Source organism: Dromiciops gliroides, chromosome 2, assembly GCF_019393635.1.
Source record: "Dromiciops gliroides isolate mDroGli1 chromosome 2, mDroGli1.pri, whole genome shotgun sequence".
In the NCBI taxonomy this organism is placed as follows: domain Eukaryota; kingdom Metazoa; phylum Chordata; class Mammalia; order Microbiotheria; family Microbiotheriidae; genus Dromiciops; species Dromiciops gliroides.
The window spans coordinates 434,186,902-434,205,559 of NC_057862.1; the positions used below are offsets into that span (position 1 = coordinate 434,186,902).

The following is an 18,658-nucleotide window of genomic DNA, read 5'->3' on the forward strand; positions in this document are numbered from 1 at the left end:
TTTTAGACAGAATAGCTAGAATTTTAGCCCTTAGCAGAATGAAGGACAAATGACAGACAGCTACTACCTCTAGTTCAAGTTCTGTATCACCTTAGATTTAGAAACATATACTGTTGTCATCGCTTCCTGATTGTTCCCTGTTTTCAATCTTTCTCCTCTCTAGTCCATTCTCTATATAGCCACCAAATAGATATTTCTTTTTTTGTTGTTTTTGTTTTTGTTTTTTGGTGAGGCAATTGGGGTTAAGTGACTTGCCTAGGGTCACACAGCTAGTAAGTGTTAAGTGTCTGAGGCCGGATTTGAACTCGGGTCCTCCTGACTCCAGGGCTGGTGCTCTATCCACTGCGCCACCTAGCTGCCCCTCAAATAGATATTTCTAAAGCACAGGTCTGACTTTGTTATTCCCCTAGTCATGAAGTTTCAGTAATTCCCTATCACTGCTAGGAAGAAATGCAAGTTCCTCTGTTCGGCATTAAAAATCCTTTACAGTCTGGCTCCAATCTCTTTCTAGACTGATTTCACATTACTTCACTCTCATACTTTATGTAGCAGCCTGCTGGCCTACTTGTGGTTTCCTATATACAACATTCTATCTGCTACCTCTCCCTTTGCTCAGATTGCCCCTTATGCTGGAAATGCTGCCCTTCTTCAGCCTCTTAGAATTCCTAGCTCCCTGTAAGATTAGGCTTAAAATGCCTCTTAATACATGAAATGTTTCCCAATTGCTCACCTCTAGATATCAGTGCTCTCTCTCCCTCTCCCAATCACTTCGTATTTACTTTGTGTATATTTTCATTTACTCATTTTTGTACATTCCTCACCAGTAGTATTTAAGCTTCTTGAAGTTGTGTATTTTAAAATTCTAAATGTGGGTTCTCATCTGTCCCCCCCAGTTTTGGGGGTAAACTGGCTAAAATCACTGATAGATTCACCAAGAGTTTAGGCTTTAAGGGTTTATTAAAAGATATAAGATAGTAAACAGAGAGAAAGATTGCGATCAGATTCCTTATAGCATGGAAATCCTAGCCTTCCTAATCACCCACTTGAGGTCCTGCCAGCAAACCGATGTCTTGAACCCAAGAGGAAGTAAACCCTCAGCACAATTTTGAATGCTTTCAGAAATGGAATTATCAAATATCAAGATATTTGGAAAAAGAGGATAATAACAAATATTTGGGGTGAGGGGAGAAGGGAACAGTATTACTGCCTCAAAAAGGTGAAAAGGTTCATAAAGGACTGAGTGAAAGTCTGTTGACCCACATACTTTATGAGAATGGGCTACACAGGTATTAAGGATTTCCTTGCAAAAAGAGTGTGTGTGTGTGTGAGTGTGTGTGTGTGTGTGTGTGTGTGTGTGTGTGTGTGTGTGTGAGAGAGAGAGAGAGAGAGAAGGGAACCAACAGGCTTTTTCAAACAATATGCTACACTAGGCCACATATTTACTGTTATGTAATTGACTAAAATGCAAAGAATATCTTTTTTTAAATCCCATTTGTTGATTCTTTATAAAATTTGAGTTCATGGAGCAAAATACAGCCTTAAAACACTAACTTCCAGAAAGCTTGTGTTTCCTTTGCTTATATCAAAATCACACATGATCCCTCCCATGAAAGATGAAACAAAGGGAGAGAGGGGTGGGAACAAGCATTTAAGTACCTACTCTGTCTTGGCGCTTTCCAAATTTTAATCTCATTCTTACAACAACCCTATGAAGTGAATGCTATTATTATCCTCATTTCATAGTCAAGGAAACTTTAACCCTTTGATCATTAATGTCAGAATGGGAATAAAATATGGAGACATGCTCACCAAAGGTGTTTGCATTTATCTTGAAGGATGTCCAACACAGAGTTTAGATCGAAGAGGGTTTCCCTCTAAATGGTAAGGTCTTTCATATGCTTCTGTTTTCAGGTGATTCTGCTAATTGCATACAGCCCCAGAGTATTACAGAACCTGTTAAATGAAATTCACAATCACTCAAAGAGTTTGGCCTAACTATTCACACAGGAATAAAGTTATATATGAAGAATGCCTTTTGTCCAGACTATGATATTACAGTTGGATGAACAGTTATAAAGCTAGTTCATTGGTACATCTATCTTGGACAATGCTGGATAGTAACTTGGACAAGAAGAAAAGAACAAGTTATATTACACTTAGGAAATTATACAATATTTTTAATGATCCCAAGCTGCTTCTTAAAACAAACTCATATTTTTAATACTAATAGTGTTCTATTAAGAGATAGCTTATCATGGTGTATAGAGAGCTGATCTCAGAACCAGGAAGACCTGAGTTCAAGTCCTGCCTGAAACACATAAAGGTTTTGTGACTCTAGACAAATCACTTAATCTCTCTTTATTTCCAGGCAACTCTCTTAAGACTTTGAGTTGCAGAGAATGTGCCAACCTACATTGGTAGAAAGAATTTCTTACCCCAGAGTTCCCTATACTGATGAAATAAAAAATCCAGACCCTATCCCTGTCCCTATTCCTTTGGTGGTTCAAAGCATGGAGTGCCATAATTCTCCCAAAGAATTCAAGTTACAGTTCACCCAAAGGGCAATAAAGAGATGAATGATAGGACTAAGTAGACTGTTCAATATTACCAATAAAGGATTATGCAGGAGAAGCAGCATAAAAGATTATGAGAGGGGCAGCTAGGTGGCACAGTGGATAGAGCACCAGCCCTGGAGTCAGGAGTACCTGAGTTCAAATTCGGCCTCAGACACTTAACACTTACTAGCTGTGTGACCCTGGGCAAGTCACTTAACCCCAATTGCCTCACTAAAAAAACAAAACAAAACAAAAGATTATAAGAGAAATGTTTGGCTAGAAAGGGAAGTGAACTGGTCATGTAGAAAATGAGGAATGGCCTATATACTTCATTGGTACCAAAGCAATTCCATTATATTAAGTGGAAGCCCTGTGGAAATTTTACAAGAGGACGCGGAAAAACATTATCCTAAGATGAATTGCGCATGGGTTGTGATCTAAACCAATGGAGGGTTTACCTGCATCAATATGATCATAGTTCTATCAAAAAATTAATAAGTTAATACAAGGGCAAGAAATCATAGAATTCTTAAAATCTAACCCAATTTAAATGGATTAAAGGGGGGAATTTTATTCAGTTGGTAATTAACATATGCAGCTTACTTCTGTAGGAACTTATTTTAAGCAAGTAACTCAGCAGGATACAAATATATGGGAAAAGAGCATCCCGTGTGAAAAACAGCAGCAGCTACTAATTATGCAGAGAGCTCCCAAACTTAAATGTATCAACATATAAAGACAGAGTAAAGCTTTTCCATTAATTATCCATTTGGTTTATTTCCATCTGGCCTAGGACAGTCTTAGATTGTATGATTTGTGATAGACTGTTATCTTCAGCTAACAACTGTTGCCTGTTCAGTAGTACTCAAAGGGCATAGTTGGTTGATAGAAATAATCCATTGGATCCTTTTAGTTTCAAATACTTAGAAAAGGTGACAATGGAAAGTCACTGAATTACCGCATTTCTTTAAACTATTTGGAATATAGCAAAGCTTATATAGGAGAGTCCCTTGGCTTTAAGATAGATCAGTATCTGATTATTCCATTTGAGTGAATCAGTGTTGCTGACATAAATTTTTAGTGGGCTTTCAAAATGTTTTCCAATATATTGCTAGAAATTCTTTTACCTTACTGATTTTAAAGTGTCTGGCTTTTCTATTCTCTATGATTTACCACTCAAATTAAAGGTCAGATTTAGGCCCTTAGTTAAGCAAAATTTGTTCTTAGCAATAGGAATATTAATACTTCATTAATTTGAGCTGTATTCAGAATCTGATTATTTGACTGAGAGGCTGAAATTTACTTCAAAATATGTGTGAAGGAAATTCACGCAAAAATTTATATTAACAAGATATCAGATATTTAAAAAACAAACTTTTAAAAGGACATTAGCATGATATTTTATATAATAATTATGTTTATATAACCTCACAGAGGTACTTCATCTGTGATGTTAAAGCAGTTTCATTTATCTTGTATCCTTAGCACATAGCACAATGCCTGACACATAGTAAGGACTTAATAAGTGTTTTAATGAATAAATATGTGGACACTTTTGGTAGCAAAACTTATTTTTTTTGACATATTATTAAAATTTTGTACTAATTTATATATGTGCTCCCCCAACCAATCCAAAATGTTGAAGTTCTTTGTGCTGTTTTTAAAAATAGCTTGTGTTGCTTAAATTTCCAAAACTAGTTACCAGATTTAAAGTAATAAGCTAGATGATGCAGGGTGCTAGACCTGAAGTCAGGAGGACCTCAAATACTTCCTCAGGCACTTCCTCATTGTAGGACCCTGAGCAACTCATTTAACTTCTGTATGCCTCATTTTCTTACTCTGTAAAATGGAATAACAAGTAGTACCTACCTCTTAGGATTGTTGAGAAGATAAAATTTGTAAAGCACTTTGCAAACCTTAAAGTGCTACATAAATGCTAGCTAGCTATTAATTAGAATGGAGGAAGAATAAGCATTTGGGCTTCAACATAGTTTAATCAGGAAGATCTCTACTTGATTTTTGGGCAAAGCATTTTTAGAAGGGTCAAAAAATGAATCTACTGCAATGTGCTAAAACTGGAATAACTTTACCTGTCCTGTATGATCAAGGACCTTCAACTACATACTTCGGGAACTTCCCAAAGTGCCGACCCATGTCCCCGTGTGTGTGCTGGGGAACTACAGAGACATGGGGGAACACCGAGTCATCCTGCCAGATGATGTGCGGGAGTTTATTGATAACCTCAACAGGTAGGTGGTGTCAGGCAGTGCTTGTTTTCTATAATCACTTTCGTCTTTGTTCTGCTTTACCTGGACAGTCAGGTACTGTCCCAGTTCTCATCTTTGTGTCCCCAGCATTAGTACTGTGCCCTGCACATAGGAAGCACATAACAAATGTTTTTTTGAATTGAACAAAATAATTGTGTTTCAAAGTGCACATTATTATTGGATGAAAACCTCTTCATCCGAATAAATGATAACAGTCCATTCAGTTAAATATTTGTTAAGCACCTTCTATGTGTAAGATGCCAGGGATACAGAGACAAAGACAAAAGTGTCCCTATGGTCAAGATGCCTAAATAATCAAACACTTATTGAGTACCTGTACTTTACAGGGCATTGTGCCATATGAGAAGTAGGGGGGAGGAAGGGACTGATGAAAAAGTGTAAGACATAGTTCCTGCCCTCTAGGAGCTCCCATTTTTGTTATATTCTCCCCCCACCCCATAAATTATTGAGGGCAGGAACTGTTTTATTTTTGTCTTTTTATCCGCAGCACCTAACATTTTTCCTTGTGTATAGCAGGCACTTAAGTTATGAAATGCTGCTGGAATGTACATGTAGAATTTTCAGCACATAAATGAAAATAAACTGTGATCTCAGCAATGGCCCCTCTTTAATATTGATATGGTCACCTCTTCTCATACACTAAGGACCATATCCCATATTAGAACAAGGGATCACAGTTCATGAAAAATAAGCCATAGTAGCTCAACCTTATTCTTTTTTTTTTTTTATGTTCTTATTTCAGGTTTAGTAGACTGGTAGATCAGGGAAATGCTGTAATTAGATTTTAGTGAAACATCTGATGACACCTCTAATGCTGTTGTTGTGGAAAGGATAGAGATGTGGCAATCATAATAATAGATAGATGGGTTCAGAGTTTATTGAATGGCCATATCCAAAGACTAGTCACTAATGAATTGTTCAGTGTCATTTTGGAATGAAATCTCCATTTAAGTGCCAGTTAACATAAAAGCATACGTGGTATGATTATCAATTTGCAGGTGACACAAAACTAGGAGGGATAACTAATACATTGGATGACAGTAAGGATTCAAAATATCACAAACTAAAACATTGAATCTATCAAGATGAAGTTTAATAGGAATAAATGTACAATTTTATACTTGGCTTCAAAAATTCAACCTTACAAATTTAAGATGGAGGTATGGCTCTACAACAATTCTTCAGAGAAAGATCTATAGGTTTTTAGCAAATAGCAAGCTTAATATAAGTCAAGAGTGTAATGTGGCAGTCAGTCAACATGCATTTATTTATTAAGCTCTTACTATGTACCAAGAACTGTGCTGAGCACTGGGAATACAAAGAAAGAGAGAAACAGTCCTTGACTTCGAGGAGCTTTCATTCTAATGAGAGAGATAACATCCTTAAATAGATTTTTACAAAGATACATACAGAGGAAATGGAAAGTAACTTTAAAGAAGACTGTAGCTGCTGAGAACACTGGAGAAGGTCTTTTGCAGAAGATTGAATTTTATCTGAGTCTTGAAGGAAGCCAGGGTTTCTAAGAGATTGAAATGAGGAAGAAGAGCATTCAAGGCATGGGAGACATCAATGCAAAGGCATAGTGACACCTGTTTGATATGTTAGTGTGAGAAATAGCAAGTAAGCCAGTGTAACTGCATTGTAGAAGTGCACGGAGGGAGGAAAATATGAGAAAATTGGAAGTGTAGGAAGGAGCATTTTAAGCTTTTTACAACTTGGCTCCTTCCTGCACTTCCAGGGTGATATGGTCAGACCTACACTTCAGTCATTTCAACAGCCAAGTGGAGGATGATTGGAAAGTATGGAGACAAATTAGAAAGAGATTGCAATAGCCTAAGTAACAGCTGATGAGGGCCTGAAGTAGTGGCTTTGGAAGAGAAGAGAAGAGGCTATGTACAAGAGATGTGAAAGTAGAAATGAAAATGGTAGTCAAAGATTTGGCAACAGATTATGGGTTAAGAGTGAGGAATCAGGGATGACACCAAGATTACCAACCTCCTTGACTAGGTTAGACATTAATTAGATGGAAAGAGGGGAGGGTTTGTAGAAAAAGTTAATGAGTTGAATTTTAGACTTGAGTTCAAGATGTTGCTGATTCCAAACTGGAGCTCAGGAAAGAGACTAGGGCTAGATGTGTAGATTAGGGAATCATCTGCATAGAGATGATAGTTTAACTCATCAGAGCTGATAAGATCACCAAGTGAGGAAAAAAAAAGAAGAGGACACACAATAGAGCCTTTGTTAGTGTGGATGAAGATCCAGCAAAGGAAACTAAGAAGGAGCAGTTAGACAGGTAGAAGTACCAAGAAAAAGCAATGTAACGAAAATTTAGATAATTGATAGGATCCAGAAGGAAAAGGTAATCAGCCAAGAATACTCATGCAGTGTTAGACTCCATTAAGAAAGGCATAGAGTTCAAGGCCAGAGAGGTGATGTTATGCACTATTCTTCAGACCGCATAGGAAGAATATTATGTTCAGTTCTGTGCACTACATTTTAGAAAAGACATTTGATTGATAAGCTGGAGAGTATCCAGACAAAGGTATACAAGATGATGAATGAAGATGGCTTCATTCAGTTCATGTCATGTGAGGATTTGTTGGTGGAATTGAAGGTGTTAAATCTGAAGAAGAATTTGGTCTGTTTAACCCTATGAGGCAGAACTAGGAGCAATAGGTGGAAATTGCAAAGAGAGAAATTGAGGTTTGATGTAAGGAAAAACTTCCTAACAGAGCCATCTAAAATTGGAATGGGGGGCGGCTAGGTGGCGCAGTGGATAAAGCACCGGCCCTGGATTCAGGAGTACCTGAGTTCAAATCCAGCCTCAGACACTTGACACTTACTAGCTGTGTGACCCTGGGCAAGTCACTTAACCCCCATTGTCCTGAAAAAAAAAAAAAGGAAAAAAAAATTGGAATGGACTGCCTCAGTCCCTGTGCTTCAGGTAATAGGATTTCCCCACTGGAGATCTTCAAGAAAAGGATGGGTAACTATTGTTAGGTGTATCTGATTCTTGTTCAGGTATTGGTTGTGTTCGATGGCCTCTGAAATTTCTTCTGCTTCTAAGATTCTGTAGTTAAAGATCTACAGATCTGCCAGATCTAAGATATAAACATCAATTTAAAGCCTTATTCTTTGCATATTTTTCTCTATTTGTGTTCCCAAATTACAGTTTCCCATGCATGGATGTGATCCCATACACCTCATATGTATGTCTCCACTAAAAAAGTAATTTTAACACAGCATATTACTACTCTACCAACTTGTTATGTTATAGATGTAACATTGGATTCTTAAAGGCTGAGCCAACAAAGTGCACATGCTGGCAGGCCCTTTCAAGATACAAAGGCTTTGACAATGCCTTCAGCAATGGATTTGCATGCCTTTTATTCAGGATTAACAAACCAAGTTAGTAGAAGTTCACCATAGGCTTGGCACCAGAAGATAAAATTTTTTTGACAAATGCAGCTAGTGAAGATCCATATACCAAATTGTAATGTTGGCATTAATAAAATACCCTTACTGATTAAATTAAATATTCTTGAAATGTTGTCATGTGAAGTCATGAAGTATTGTCACACATAGTTTGCTTGTTCTTTTGAATTTGTAAATCTCCTAGCTAATGCTATGGTCTCCATCAATCTGTAATTGAGCTTAGACTGCACACCTAGGTCATGTGTACATGATCCTTATATGAAGCAGTTATTTTGTAATGCTTAATAGCTTAAACCCCAGTTAATCCATTTTAATTGGGGAAAAAGTTAATGTTATGAGGTTTTGTTCAGTAATCCATTAATTTCTGGGGCAGCAGTCAGACCTCCACATCTAAGAACAACTCTGTCAACCTTTTTCTAGCTTTCTAAGAAGAGCTTAAGTCTCACTTTTTTGTTGTCTATTTTCTTTTGTTTAAGAATATAAATTCAACCATGAGCTTCCCTTAGAACTGAATATCACCTCCAAGCCAAGGGTAGTCATCTTAGGTGAAGAGGTTTGCCCAGAATAAGACATTCCATATTCAGGAACTATCCTTTTTTCTATTTCGTTTCCTTTGGGTAATTTTGTAACTTCTTTCGCGTTATCTTTTTTCTTGGTTTTTTGTTTGTTTTTTAACAGACCCCCAGGTTCCTCTTACTTTCGATATGCTGAATCTTCCATGAAGAACAGCTTTGGCTTAAAGTACCTGCATAAATTCTTCAATATTCCATTCTTACAGCTGCAGGTAAGTTTCTTTTGGGGAAAGGAGTGAAACTGAACAATCAAGAGACAAAAGAGAAGAAAATAGCTTTTGTGACTGATGTAAGGGTAGTTTTCCTTGATAATTTCTTAAAAGGTGCTTTCCAGGCTCTTTTTTTTTTTTTTAATCATGGCTTTCAGGGAGTCCAATAATTCTTAAATTATCTCTCCTGGATCTATTTTCCAGGTCAGTTGTTTTTCTGGTGAGGAATTTTACATTTTCTTCTAGTTTTTCATTCTTTTGATTTTGTTTGATTCTTGATGTCTCATAGAATTATTAGCTTCCACTTGCTCAATTCTGATTTTTAAGGAATGATTTTCTTCAGTGAGCTTCTGTACCTTTTTTTTTTCCATTTGGTCAGTTCTACTTTTTAAGGAGTTGTTTTCTTCAGTGGATTTTCATACATCATCTTCCATTTAAGTACTTATTTTACCAAATGGTTGACTTATTTTTCATGATTCTCTTGCATAACTCTAATTTCATTTCCCAATTTTTCCTCTACCTCTCTTATTTGATTTTTAAAATCTTTTTTGAGCTCTTCCAGGAGGATTTTTTGAGCCTGAGACAAATTTGTATTTCTCTTTGAGGCTTTGCATGTAAGCATTTTGACATTGTTGTCCTCTTCTGAGATTGTGTTTTGATCTTCTGTCTTAGTAGCTTTCTTTTTTGTTTGCTTATCTTCCAGCCTATTTTATGACTTTTAACATGATTTTGTTTTGTTTTGTTTTGCGGGGCAATGGGGGTTAAGTGACTTGCCCAGGGTCACACAGCTAGTAAGTGTCAAGTGTCTGAGGCCAGATTTGAACTCAGGTACTCCTGAATTCAGGGCCGATGCTTTATCCACTGTGCCACCTAGCTGCCCCTATTTTATGACTTTTAAAGTTGATCCCTACTCCTGGTGTCAGGGGACAATGTCCCAAGCTTCATACATCTGGTGCCAGGGGGCTGGCCACTGGCTCTTTGCCCTGGGACCTCCAGGGCTGGGGGCTCACTGGCTGCACCACGGTCACCCAGCCTGGTTGTACCTGCTGCACCAGGGCCTTTGGACCTTCCCTCAGCGGGCCCACTGTGCCACTGACCTGCTGAGTTGGTACTGTGGTGCCCTGGTTGCTGATCTGTGCTGGAGCTAGGGCCTCCCACTGCCATGTTTGAACACTACTCATGAGACAGGCCTTTCCTGAAGTCCTTTTAAGTTATCTTGGCCTGGAAAATTGTTTTACCCCAACCATCCTTTTGTGGGTTCTGTCACTCCAAAATTCATTTGAGGCATGATTTAAAGTTGTTTCAAGGGGAATTGGAGAGATCTTAGGCATCTTCCTGCCTTTTCTCAGCCATCTTGACTCTGCTGGCTTTTGTGACCGAGTTAGATTTTAATAAAATATTTTGTTCCCTAGTTCATATTTTTCTTCGCTAAGGATTTAGGAATTTTAAATTCAACAAGCATTTATTATGTGTCTACTGTGTTCAAGGAATTGAGGACACAAAAGCAAAAGTGAAAAAAAAATAGTCCCTCCAAGAATTTTTGTAGTCTTCAAAAAAAAAATACAACATATACAGAGGTTTGGGTTTATAATGGAGGATAAAAAGATTAATTATGTACAGTTAGAAATATTCATAAGGAAAGAAATTTGGGACTATCTGTAAATAAATGAACTCTTGGAAACTGATGAGATCTCAGAGAGTGAAAAGAGAGAGGAGAATATTCTACTATGGACCTTAGGAAACACCCACAAAATAGGGGACAAGAAATGGTTGACAAGAATCCAGAAAAAGAATCACTGAATTTCAGATACCTTAGTGACCATCCAATCCAACCTATACACAAAAAAGAATCCCTGCAATAATATGCCCAACAAATGAGAGTCCAACTTCTGCTTGAAGAATTTCAGGAAAGAGGTAAGTAAAGAAACTGTAAGAAACTACCCTTGACGAATTCAAGTAACCTAACTTGGATAAAGTATATCCTCCAAACCTGGAAAAACAGGCAGATCTAATTGCTGAGCCACTATCAGTGATTTCTGAAATATCAGGGAAAACAAGAGAGGTACAAGATGGAAGAATGCCAGATGTCCCAATCGTCAAAAAAGGGGAGGCAACAGAGTCCAGACTTTATTAATTATTGGAGTCATAAATTCTGTTAGTCATTTTTTTCCTCTCATTTCCAGTGTAAAGGTCATTCTCCTTTGGAGAGAAAATAAAACTAAAACAAGAGTTGAGCTCTGACTCCTCTATGTTGTCGGTGATTATCATTCACCCCAAGCAAAGCTCCTCACCTTCTTTGATCTTATTTTTCTCCTAATATAGTTTAAAACAAACAAACAAAAAAGCCCAAAACTTTTTATTGTACTTAATTTCCCTTACCAGCCTCAGCACATTCTGAGCATTAGCATAACTGGTACCATTTTTATGGTATGATGCCACACTCTTGTATTCATCTTCTGTTACCTTTACTTCCAGTTCCTACACATTTTTCTTCTTAAACATGAATTTGTTAATGTGTGTACCACCAGGGGCAGCTAGGTGGCGCAGTGGATAAAGCACCGGCCCTGAATTCAGGAGTTCCTGAGTTCAAATCTGGCCTCAGACACTTGACACTTACTAGCTGTGTGACCCTGGGCAAGTCACTTAACCCCTATTGCCCCGCAAAAAAAATTAAAAAATAAAAAAAATAAAATGTGTGTGCCGCCACATCAATCTCTTCAGACAAATCCCATTCTTCTTCCTCATTGGAATTATTTCCTTTTATGTCTTAAGAATTACATTCTTGGGGGCAGCTAGGGGGTATAGTAGATAGAGCACTGGCCCTGGAGTCAGGAGGACCTGAGTTCAAGTACAGCCTCAGACACTTGACACTTACTAGCTGTATGACCCTGGGACAAGTCACAACCTCAATTGCATTAAAAAAAAAAAATTACATTCTTGAGCATTTCCCATCGAGCTGACTTCCCATGAAGCATTTTAGTCCATGAGATTCTGCCTTTTTTCTAAACCCTTTGAAATCTGCTTTCCAAAAACTATTGTACATGTTGGACTCCCCAGATTTCTCCTTTATTACAAAAACTAGGATGAAATTAGTCATTTCCCCCTCAAGGATGCCGTCATTTCCACCATAGCAGCAAGTTTCTCCCTGTTGGTGAAAATTAGATCCTAAATAGAATTTCCCCTTGTTGGTTCCTCAACTTTTTGAGGTATGATATCATCACTAAAGTAGGTCAATAATTAATAGCTCTGTCTTGGAAAGAGGGAGTGCTCCAGCAGATGATGCCTATATAATAAAGTCCTCATCACTACATCATACTTTTGTTTACCAAACTCATGTATTCCTTTTTTCTGTCCAGATAGTTTATAATATACTCCAATAACAAAGTCACATCTGTTTCTCCCTTCTTTTTCTTCATCAAATATTCTCCATTATATATCCTCACCCTTGTTTCTGAATTTCATCAAATGATTATGATTATATCTTCATAATATATAATGCTACTCTATCCTCTTTTGCCTTTCCTATTTCTTTTGAATAAAACGTACCCAATTATAAAATCATAATTCAGTCAGATTTTATCTCACAAAGTCTCAGTGATATTTATTAGATCAAGATTTGCCTTCATGGGTTAGGACTTCTAATTTTTCTTTGTTGCTCAGTCTTTGGGTGTTTGTATATTGACATTTGAAACCATGGGTTTGAGACCATTGGGTTTTGTCTTTGATTTCTAGGCAATTCAGTTGATATTTTTCCTTCTTTGTGACTACTCTCTGTACTATCTAACTTAGAATATATTCATAAGCAGTCTAGTCCCTCCCCCATTCTTCATAGTTTATAATTATAGTCCTTTTGATCAAATTTGAAAGAAATTCTGACAAATATATTCTTTATTAGATTTATTCCATCTCTAGCTAGGAATATATCTTCTATCTCACTTGCCTTCAGTGGGCAACAATGAGGAAAACATAGCCTATACTCCTCTGTGATTTAGGATTTTCTTTTTATCTCACAAATCTTTAGTTCCTTGAAGAAAACTTCATAATCATTGACCATATTTTTAGGTTCCTCTTGAAAGTATCATTTTTGTCCATTTGAATCAACTGAACTGGGTAGTTATCTCTTTTGGAAGGCTTTCTTTTATATCTCAGATACATGCTCCTGGAAGACAGCAGATTTCTCTGTTATTTTTATCAGGTCAACAAAAAAGTCTCAGTTTCTCTGATCAGAGAATCACCAACTGCTACTATTCTTCCCCTTATGCTTTTACTGAGTGATTCTTCACCTGATAGCTATTGTTGTTTTACTCAGTAAAAGTACAAGAATCTTCTGCATCTTCAGAGTGTCTAATTTTCCTCTGTAGGAAAAGCCTTAAATCTGTTTTAAGTTCTTACTTACTGTACAGGTATATGCTTCATTCACTTTTCCCTCTATGTAATACTCTTATGTTCTCCATCTGATAGGAGTCAAGTTTTCCTTCTACTTCAGAACTATTTTTTCCCGTTGCAGCCTTGTTTCCTTTTCCTTTAGAAACTCTTCATTCATGATCTCTTGGAGAGTGGAAAAGCATTTTTCTAGTATCTTTATATTATCTTTCCAGAGGGAGATGTGGATAGGGAGTGAAGCCAAGATGGCATAGAGAAGCTAAGAAGTTGCCTGAGCTCTCTCAAATTTCCCTCAGAAATGTTATATTATGTCTCTAAATGGATTTTGGAGCTATAGAACCTACAAAAAGATGGAATGAAACACTTCCAGCTTAACATAACCTAGAAGGACTTCAGGAAAGGTCTCTCTCACTTGGGTAAAAGAATAGCGCAGCACAGAGGGTGTCTGGGCAAGCCAGCACATGGCAATCTTAGCCATAGAACATATTAGCAGCTGAGGACCCTTGGTCCTGGCTCAGCAGGCTAGTGGTACAGCAGGCCAGTTATGAGGCCCCCTAGCCCCAATGCAGAAGACAATCTGCCATCTGGGGTATCCACTGTATAACAGGTACAACTAGGCCAGGCAGTGAGTAAGCTTCAAGCCACTGAGACCTCAGAGCAGAAAGCCAGTGATCAGGCCCCTGGCACCCCAGCGAAAGAATCTTGGGACAGTGCCTCCTCTGCCCCAGGAGCAGAGCTCAACTTTAAAAGGCACCAAATAGGCTAAAATGTGAGTAAGAAACAGAAAAGAACCCTCACCATAAAAAGCTAATATGGCAACAGGGAAGTCCAAAACATAAACTCAGAAGAGGACCACAATGTCAAAATGCCTACATGGAAGCCTCAAAGGGGAAGATGAATTGTTCTCAAGGATTCTCAAGGATTTTATTAATCAAATAAGAAAAGTAGAAGAAAAATTGAGAAAAGAAATAAGTTATGCAAGAGAGAGTCAATAGCTTCAAAAAAGAAAACAACTCCTTAAAAAATACAATTGGCCACATGGAAAAGGAGGTAAAAAAGCTGATTCTTTAAGAATCAGAATTGGGCAGATGGAAACTAATGACTCAGGGAAACATTAGAAAGCAGTAAAAGAATCAGAAGAATGTAAAAGTAGAAGAAAATGTAAAATACCTCACTGGAAAAACAACAGACCTAGAAAATAGATCCAAGAGGGACAATTTAAGAATTATCAGACTACCTGAGGGCCATGATCAAAAAAAGAGCCTGGACAGCATATTTTAGGAAATTATTGAGAGCTTCCCTATAGTGTCTTAGATTCAGAGGAGGGAAAAGTCATTGAAAGAATCCAGAGAGATTTGACAGAAATTCAAACATTGAATACTTGATGCAAGTCACTGTATAGTTTCTCCTCTTCTTCCTGATGGTTGAAATTTTTCAGTTTTGTTTCTTGAAATTATAATGCCGGGGCAGCTAGGTGGCACAATGGATAGAGCACTGGCCCTGGATTCAGGAAAACCTGAGTTCAAATCCGGCCTCAGACACTTGACACTTACTAGCTGTGTGACCCTGGGCAAGTCACTTAACCCTCATTGCCCCCCCCAAAAAAAAACAAACAAAAAAAAATTATAATGCCATGGCCATGCCCACCTTCCCTTTAGCCTTGTACCAACCTCTTGTTTCAACAGTATGCCCCACCCACAACTTTTATCAGTTTGTTTAATCTTTTATTATTCTGCTTTATTTTTTCTGTACCTTGCCTTATCTTTCTAGCTACCTTCTCCTTATTAGATCTATTTCTAGTTCTAATCATTTGATCTTCAGCCTTTCTTACTCTTTTTATAACCTTAATTTTCCTTGATCTTCTTTTATAACCCAGAAATTGAATCTAGAGTGCTGTCTTGACCTGAAGACTGTTCTTCATATTTTCCTTAATTTCCCTCATATTTCTCCTCCCTAAATTCAACCTTTCACCTACTTCACTAATCCAAACACCACCAACTCAGCTGCACAATTTTCTCCTTTTTACTCAAATTCTCTTTTCCTATCTCTCATTTGATCGTCACCTTTACCCAGATAAGACTAAAATATGCATCCATATTAGTCTCCACACAACTCCCCTTTTTTCTTCTTCATCATAGTTTTCCTTTGTGTCTTCAGTATTTCATTGTTTTCTTTTTCTTTTCTTTTCTTTTTTTTTTTTTTTAGTGAGGCAATTGGGGTTAAGTGACTTGCTCAGGGTCACACAGCTAGTAAGTGTTAAGTGTCTGAGGCCGGATTTGAACTCAGGTACTCCTGACTCCAGGGCCAGTGCTCTATCCACTGTGCCGCCTAGCTGCCCCCAGTATTTCATTCTTGAGTTTCCCATTAGTCATAAGATCATAAAATCATTAATTTTAATCTGGAAGAGAGCTTAGAAGCCAACTTACCTACTATTTTTATAGATAAGGAAACATAGACTCAATGTCATACAGATAGTAAATGCCAAAGATAGCATTAAACTTAGGTCTTTCTGACTCAAGTTCGTCACTCTAACCTTTATACCATGTGTAGAATTTTTATACATGGTAGATCCATAGGATCTGACTTCTCCCTCCAATCCCTTTGAAATCTCTCTCCAAATACAGTATTTATGTCACATCATGTTAGGCTTTCCTCTTCTTTATCACAAACTCTAAAAAGGCACTTGTCCCAAAGGTTCCCATCATTTCCACTCTAACACTTACTCTTAGTGAGAATTATATCCAAAGTAGACTTTCTCCTCATTGGTTCCTCTACCTTTTGAAGGTTGAAATTATCATTAAAGCAAATGAACAAGTTATTGGTTCTGCTTTTGGTAGAAAAGAGACAATTACAGAAGATATCTGAATAATTTGAAGTTTACCATCACTCTGTAGTACCATAACTTTGTCAGATTGGTGATCTGTTTCCCAAACTACTCATCTATTCTTTATTTCCAGGGGGTCTATAATGACAAAATTATTTCTGTTTCTCCGTTCATTGATCTTCACTTATTTATATTTCAATCCTGAGTCTTGCATCTTCAGCTTTCTATTAGATATCTCTAATTGGATGCCCTTTGGCATCTTAAAATCAGCTTGTACTGTCAATGGTGCCACCATCCTTCTAGTGACTCAAGGTTGCAGGGTTTATCCTCAACTCCTCATTCTCACCACATATATCCAGTCCATTTCCAAGTCTTATCATTTCTGCTATTGAAATATCCTTCTCATTAGTCTCTGCTTCAGTTCTCTCCACTCCAGTCCTTTTTCCCCTGAGCTGCCAAAATGATCTTCCTAAAGTGCAGTTCTGACCGGTAAACTGACTCAGTAATACATTGGCTTCCTGCTATATCATCAATCAAATATAAAATACTCTAGTTATATAATTAAAGCCCTTCACAACTTGGCTTCTTCCCACCTTTCCAATCTTCTTGTGCTTTACTCCTCACCCACATACTCTGCCCTCCAGCAATACTGACTTTCTTATTGTTCTTAACATAACATATTTCATCTCGTCATTCCATGCCTGGAATTCTGAGTTCCTTCAACTCTGCCTCCAGGCTTCCCTCAAGACTCAGGTCAAGTCTCACCTTCTGCAAGACACCTTTCCCACTCCTCTCTTTCTCTCTCCTTATTCCCTACTGCTAGTGCCTTCCCTTTGAGATTACCACCAGTTTACCCAGGATATATCTTGTATATACATGTGAATTCCATGAGGTCAAGTACATTCTTTTTGCCTTTTTTTATATTCCCAGAATTTAGTAGAATGCCTGGCACATATTAAGTATTTAATAAATGCTTGTTAATCTGGCTTAATCTTGGAGGTAAAAACCATTGAAATTAATTCAGCAGATAAGTAACATAATCAGGCCTGTGGTTTAGGAATATTAGTAGATAGTCCAGAAGATTTTAAAGATGTGGAAGATGAATCAACAAGATTCGTAAACTACTGTTATATGTAGACTGAGGGAAAAAGAAAATGAAGATGACTCCTAGGTCATACACATAAGTAGCTAGAAGAATTTGGGTAGCCTTCACAGAAATAAGAAAGTTTGAAGGAAGGGAGGGGGCAGGTAGGTGGCACAGTGGATAAAGCACCAGCCCTGGATTCAGGAGGACCCGACTTCAAATCCAGCCTCAGACACTTGACACTTACTAGCTTTGTGACCCTGGGCAAGTCACTTAAAAGAAAAAAGAAAGAAAGAAGGGAAGCTTTGAGGCCAAAAATAATGAGTTCAGGTTTTGACGTATGGAGTTTAAGGTATCTGAAATATCCTGTTAAATGCATACAGTAGGCAGTGGGTAATGTAGAATTGGAACTTTGGAGACAGTAGGGCTAGATAGAGAGATCTGCAAGTTACCCACATGGCAAGACAACTGGCGTTTATTAAGTGTTTACTGTCAAGCCCTGTACTAAACACTGAGGATACAAATACAAGTAAAAAGAAAAACACACTCTGCCTTCGAATTTGCATTCTATTGAAGGAAACAGCCCATGAAAGAGGGCTGGAAAGGTATCCTCGTGGGGGCATGTGGACAAAATCCAAGAGAATCAGAAATACAGCAAGAGGGAAATTAACCATGCCTAGCTACGCCTGTTCCTGAAATTGAGGTCCCTGGAAGGAAGTCAACAGTGAGGGGAGAAGGCTGACATGGCAGAAGGATTTTCTAGGATGAGAAAGCCCTAGGTGCTGAAGGAAGTTCCATAGGGAGAAACCAACTGAGTCATGGTAGGAGAAGTCTAGGAGAGTCAGAACCTTGGAGAGAAGGTGCCTCTGCTTGAAGAGAGGAGAGGATGTAGAATCAAGGTAACATGGAGGGTTTGGCCTTGGTAAGAAAAAGGGCCACTTCTTCAGAGACTGTAGTAAAGGAGGAAAAAATGGATAATTTCATGGGGTTTGAGATACAGAAAAGAGGAAACTCACAGCAATAATTTCTTTTCTTAGTAAAGTATGAGGTAAAGGCCTCTGCTGAAAGGTTTGAAGTAGGAGATAGTATGGGAAACTTGAGAAGAGGTTTGAAACAATCAATGTGGAGTATGTGACTTGGAGGGTAAGAATCACTTAGAGAGAAGTAAAATTATTACATTGCTATAGTGAGAGCCCAATTGATATTAGCTAACATAGATTTTGCGTAGAGAACAATGTGATGTTGAACTAGATAACTACAATTAAAATTGGGAATAGGGGATAGTAGTCCATCTTTCCTAATTGCAGA

General features: G+C 37.8%; 1 protein-coding gene across 2 annotated transcripts in view; it reads left to right on the forward strand.

Moving 5' to 3' along the window:
* RABL6 (RAB, member RAS oncogene family like 6) overlaps positions 1 to 18,658 on the forward strand; it is a 90,403-nt gene that overhangs the window by 40,770 nt on the left and 30,975 nt on the right. For both annotated transcript variants that reach the window (XM_043983631.1, XM_043983633.1), the window contains 2 exons: positions 4,664 to 4,804; positions 8,957 to 9,062. In XM_043983631.1, coding sequence (XP_043839566.1) covers positions 4,664 to 4,804; positions 8,957 to 9,062 — 247 coding nt within the window. The remainder of the gene's footprint in view (positions 1 to 4,663; positions 4,805 to 8,956; positions 9,063 to 18,658) is intronic.